We start from the raw sequence: 6160 nt of genomic DNA on the forward strand, positions 1-6160 counted from the left end.
ACCATTTTCCTATTAATATCACTTCCTTCATGAATGAAAGCCCTGTGGAACCACAAGGCCCACCAGCTGTGGGAAAAACTCAGATGATCATAACTAGCAGCAATAAAATAGAACCAACAAAAAGGGGGGAAGCCCATGGGGAAATTGTTCACAAAACAAGTGAAAAGGCCCCTATACTGGCTGGCTGAAGGGTTCCCATGATCTACAAGGGAAAAGAAACAGCGACACAAAATAAAACAGAAACCTTAAAGGTGGGCGTGTGGGGCCTGGCTCCTGGCAGCACCGTGGCAGGTCTGTGGCTGAGGGAGTGGGGGCCACAGGGCACCTTGCTGCCAGGAGGAGCCGTAGCAAACACAGCGCTGGCCGCTGTAGGACTCTCCCTGTGAAAACCGCTACAAAATGGACCCTTCTGTTTCAGAATCTACATCCCAGGCTTAAACCGGCACCAAGTGTCTTTTTCATTCTGATTGGCTCGTTGACTGTAATAAAGATTATGAAGACATTTCACACATTTCCCCAGGAAAACAAGTGTCTCGCGTAAGTGAATGGCTACAGAGCCTCACGCTTTAATGAGAAAGACTTTACAACTTCTGTGATCATCATTTCATCCTCGATGAGACAGTTCAGAGCAGAAAACTACTAAAAATGTCACATGCCTTGCACATGGTAGGCACTCAATAAATATTTAATGATTTGGTGGGCACACAAGATAATTTTGCAAAAGCAGTACAATCCTAATTCTTTAAAAAGTCACGCATTCGCTGCTTCTGGATTTTCTTAGGGGCGAGGAGCGGGCAGCAGGGCAAGAGGCTGGCTTCTAAATATTCCTCAGGCAACAATAGGACAACGTGCACTTTAAGGAATTCAACTGAACACTGTTTGGTAGAAAGGGGAGGACCCGTAACTTCAGTATTTAAGAAATGTTCAAGACCACTGTAAACTAAGGCTTCCTGTTATGACGTATTTTTGACTTTGAAAAACTTTTGCAACTATATTTTGATTCAGCAAACATGTATTGAGCGCCTACTACGTGCCAGGCAGTGTGAGGCACAGGGGAGACAAAGGTGAGCAGGTCACCACCTCTGTCCTCTAAGCACTCAGTTGAGTTAGAAGCTAGGATCTACCCCGGTTATTAGAATACGCGCTAAGAACTACAATAGAGGCACGCGTCCACGTCCTGGGAATAGAGGGAGACGCAGCTACCTGACCCAGGTACAGCACAGGCTCCCAGAGGAAGGGGTGGTGGGCTGGGCCTCAGAGAACGTGGAGGAGAGGAACTTGGGAAGGACAGAAGCCTGGTGGACGGGAAGGGACTGTGCAGGGGGACAGGGCGCTCAGAATTGGGGGCAGGGGGAGGGGAAGGGGTCAGCAGGAGTGCAGGCAGCTCGGGTGGGAGTAGTGGAGACAGAAGAGTTGGGGACCAGGCCAGTGTGGTCACCTGGGCCATGCTCGCAGTGAGGGCTGGGGGCTGCAGGCAGGGGTGCGGCCTACAAATGGGCTCTAGACAGGATCTCGGCTGTGCACCAGCAGAGCAGACAGGCTGGGGATGGGGGAGAAAGAGGCCAAGTAGCAGGTGGCTTGAACGGAGACAGTGTCTCAGGAAAGAAAAGAAGGGTGCAGTTCGGAGAAACCTGTAAGAGCAAACTAGGACAGCCCGGGCGGCTGTTTGGGTGTGGAGACGAGGAAGAAGGCAGTCAGGGAGCTTATCAGCTGGAGAGCCTGGTGGGGCGAGAGCTGCCCATCGAAGGGGTGGGGACGAGGGTTACCCAGAGTGAGGAGGACCAGAGGAAGGACAGAGGCGGGAGGGGGAGGGTCGGAGCCCAGGGAGGCGGGTTCAGTCTGGGTGTCTGTGGACGTCTTGGGGAGGTGCCCAGGGCCATCGGCTGCCCACTGCACTTACAGCATGCTCGGACGCCACAGATCTTCAATGTGTGATTTCTCTTCAGCTTTTAAGAGGCTTTGGTTTCGGGGTTCCTGTCTAATGACTGCACAGCTCTCTACCTCATTCTGCCAAAGAGGGGACATAGCAGAATCAAGATTTGAAGCCGTTGGGAACACAGAAACTACGTTCGAATGCATCAGTCTCTATGGATGTGCGCTGGCTCTGGGCCGGCTGGTGCAGGGAGTGCCACTCACACCTCTGGCCGGGCCTCCTCCTGGCTGGCGGGTGGCCAGCTCTCCCTCTGGCCGACAGCACCACCTCAGGGAACCCTCAGAGTAAAGGCTGATCGAAATACATGCTCAGAACATACACTTTCTTAAGTATCCTTGAGACACAGATAAAACAGAGAGAATCCAATAGGAAAATGTTTGCTTTTTTTTCCCTAAAACATCCAAACTGTCCGGTACAGCTACTGAACTGGACAGCTGTGCCATCTGCCATGCAAGACTGCCTGGTAGGTTTCTAATGTGCTAGACAATCACGTAAATAAGGGGTCACCCATCACCCACTTCCTGGATTTCTGAACTGCCTTTGGCCTGGAGAGACCCGTTCACCAGGGACACAGAGGTATCTAAACGAAGTTCATTCATTTAATGAAGGCGTTTCACCACTGACTCAGGGTCGGGTCTGCGCCAAACTCAATTCCACGGCATTCTCCCCACCGCGCAGCGAGAGCAGAGTCCGCAGACCACGCACACCACGGTCACCTTCAGGAGTCCTCGGTGGAAGAAAGTCAGTCCTTTGTACAGCATGGCGATGGGCTGGTTCCTGTTCAGCGCGAGGGACTGCTGGAAGTCTTCGTGGGCCGTGGCGTAGTCCTGCGGGAGGGAGAGTGGGGAGAGTGAGGCAGCATTCGCTAGACACCTGGACGTTTCCTACCTCGGACCTGGAGAGAAAAAATCCCCATCTATTCTCTGTCCTTTCAGCCTCAGAGGAAACATTTCATGACCATAAATAACTGGAATGCTTAGACTGTTAAAATAGTGGATTTTCTTAGGAAATAGATGGGAAGACAGACAAATATAAGGATACTGTTTCAACTATTAAAAGAATATTACTATTTTAAGTAATATTAAAGTCATAACCTGTTAGAGGAACTTTAAAAATTATTTTCTGGTACTCACAGGTTATTGTATTAAACACTTCTAAAACAATTATGCTATAAATCGACCTTCACATGTACTATGCTGAGATTTTAAAAGTATCTATTTTTTGCATTAAAAATTATTATAAAAATTACATAAACCCAAAAAAGATAACTGGGGCCATCAGAAATGCCACTGTGATGATAAAAGACAAGCCTGGTAGACCTGGGTCACCACAGAAGGAACTTGCAGCCTGGGGAGCCACATTAGCTCAGCTCATGGTTCCTGGGTTGATACCGAGAGGAATTCAGATTGTACCTCTAAGTTGAATAATCACACTGACAGCAGGCCCACCTGCTTCCCTACGCTGGCAACCGCAAGAGAGGCTGAAGTGTAATCCAGGAACCAAATTTCTCTTCTGTTTCTCTCTCTTTCTCCCTCCACTCCCCTCCACCCCGGCCAGAATTAGTTCCTACTGACAGTTCAAGCTTGGTACTTGATATTTCGCTACGGGTTCTACTTCAGCGAAGCCCCGGCCAGAATTAGTTCCTACTGACAGTTGAAGCAAGAAAATGTGTTCTTGGTCCTTGATATTTCGCTACGGGTTCTACTTCAGCGAAAAAATAACAATAAATGCTCTTATAACTAACGGTCTTGTATCACCAACATATGACTATGCGGCCCCAAACCCAAATCTTCCGGAAGCAGGAGGCAAGGTGACCTCGGTGTTTCTCATCGCGCAAGGAAGTGCTTCTGGGCAGAAAGGACTCGCCTCTGATATGAAGTACAGGGTGCCGCGGTGTCGGTACAGGCGGGCGGAGGGCTGCAGCTGGATGGCCTTCGTCAGATCGTTCACCGCTTCACTGATTCGTCCCAGAGGGGACAGAATCTACAAACCCAAAAAGGGTCAGGAGAGAAAACGCCCAGTGAGCAACCCTAGAACTGCCGATGTTTCCAGTGACACTTCAGCACACCCCACTCTCAGCATTACTCCCTCCGCGGACTAGAGTCCTCGACCCCGTGCACTGGGCAGTGGGGTTCAAGGTCAGCAAGCTGAGTGGCCTCGCCTCTGTCCGCCCCGGGGAAGGCTAAGGAGCCGGGACGGCGGCCACGGCCTTGGGGCTGTTCCACGCTCTGGGTTAGCACCAATGCTGCGGTTCTTGAAATGTGAACATTTTTCCCTCAACCTCTAGTTACTCTTTCAGACCCAAATGTGGGGTCAAAATCAATCGGAAAGAAAACTGGGAACCATTAAGACAGAGAAAGGGCTGGGCCCAGAGAGAGCCGTCCATGACCTGTGGCTACGTCCTCAGAGGTAGTAAGTGCCAAATGACCATTTCTAAGGTTTCGGGTGTTCTGTGAGCCCTGGTGTGTTCACGCTTAGCTCGACAGTCATGATCCGCGACGCAGGGAGACATATCGGCAAGCCTGTCTGGAGAGCTCTTTGGCCCAGTGACCGGTGTGTCCAGGCCACAGGACGCCACAGGAGATAGTGCGGAAGGCAAAGGTACACCAAGAAGACGTGAGGAAGCCCCAAGTGGGTGTCAGTGTGCACGCCTCAAGCTCAAGCACGTTCTCCAAAGCAAACGTTCTTGGGTTAGGACTGGTTTTCTCCTGATGATACAGGTTGTTTTGATCAAGTTTTACTAACTGGCTTCCTATTCTGCAGAAGCTGCCAACCAGCAAAACGGAGGATTGAGGGGGCACATCGCCGGTGGCAGGGAGAGGAAGGGACAAAGCCTAGGCCTGAGAATCCCACAGGCAGAGTGGGCGGGGCTTCTGTTTGGAAGGAAAAATATCCCTACCCAGATTATTGACCCCTCGGTACAGAACCATAATCAATAGGCAGAATAATCACCCGAGTAACTAAAAATGCTGCATTATGTTCAATGAATATAGACTATTTCAGAGAGTAAAACCGTTCTCCTAAGGTAATTTTTTATATATATGTAAGTGGTATGCTATAATTTAGCTGGAAAAAATCGCCGTGTAGTGACATCATTGCCCAATAAACCTGGAAAAGGGCGATAGTTGAAAATTACTTTTCTAATTACCAATGTCATTTTGGGATACATAATTAGCTTTTTATTAGATATACAAAATTTTTAAAGCTTCTAGATAACTCTTTTTTTTCTAAGTAAACTTAGAAATTGAAGTCATGCTTTATCCATGTTTTAACCACCACGCACTCACCAAAGGAGAGAAAGAAAGAACCTCAGGATTACAATCCAACATAGACCAGAGGTAATGAATCATATCATTGTTTTTGAGAAAGAATTTTCTTCTTAAAGCTAAATCCCCAATAAAACATAAAATTCCCTTTAAGAAACGGAACTCTAATTTAAGAGACTATAATTTAGAGAACAAAATCATCACAAATAGTTGTAAATTACTAAAATATGGCCAGTGTGGGTCAGTGGTTGAGCGTTAACCTATGAACCAGTCAGGGCACATGCCCAGGTTGTGGGCTCGATCCCCAGTAGAGGGAGTGTAGGAGGCAGCCCGTCAATGATTCTCTCTCATCATTGATGTTTTTCTCTCTCCCTCTCCCTTCCTCTCTTAATAAAAATATATTTTAAAAATATAAAATAAAATGCTTAGTGCTTCCTTGCTAAGTTTTCTCTCCCCAAAGAGGAAAAAGAAGTAATTTCTTCCTTTAGTTCAACTATGACATCCCACCTGATCAAGATGACTAAAGTTAAGTTTTATTTCGGTTAAATACATTAACATAATCCCTAAGCATTCCACGTGGCTAAGTGTGCAGTAAAATAAACACAACAGGAAACGTGGATATTCACTATTATCTCATGAAAACAGTAAAATGAATACATTTTGTTAAAAAGCATTAAAAGTGGCCGAGGCCGGTTTGGCTCAGTGGATAGAGCGTCGGCCTGCGGACTGAAAGGTCCCGGGTTCGATTCCGGTTGAGGGCGTGTGCCTGGGTTGCGGGCACATCCCCAGTGGGAGATGTGCAGGAGGCGGCTGATCGATGTATCTCTCTCATCGATGTTTCTGGCTCTCTGTCTCTCTCCCTTCCTCTCTGTGAAAAATCAATAAAATATATTAAAAAAAAAAAAAAAGATGTGCAAAGACATTCACTCCTGTGTCTTCACATCAGTTGTTTTACAAACCA

General features: G+C 47.8%; 1 protein-coding gene across 1 annotated transcript in view; it reads right to left on the reverse strand.

Annotated features, from left to right (window-relative positions):
- The window catches only part of TTC13 (tetratricopeptide repeat domain 13), a 42731-nt gene that overhangs the window by 22443 nt on the left and 14128 nt on the right, over window positions 1–6160 (reverse strand). Inside the window, exons 7-8 of the mRNA XM_015560005.1 lie at window positions 3800–3916; window positions 2650–2760 (exon numbers count right to left, since the gene is read on the reverse strand). Of these exons, the coding sequence (XP_015415491.1) occupies window positions 2650–2760; window positions 3800–3916 (228 nt within the window). The remainder of the gene's footprint in view (window positions 1–2649; window positions 2761–3799; window positions 3917–6160) is intronic.

This window comes from Myotis davidii, unplaced genomic scaffold, assembly GCF_000327345.1.
Source record: "Myotis davidii unplaced genomic scaffold, ASM32734v1 scaffold875, whole genome shotgun sequence".
NCBI classification, from domain to species: Eukaryota; Metazoa; Chordata; class Mammalia; order Chiroptera; family Vespertilionidae; genus Myotis; species Myotis davidii.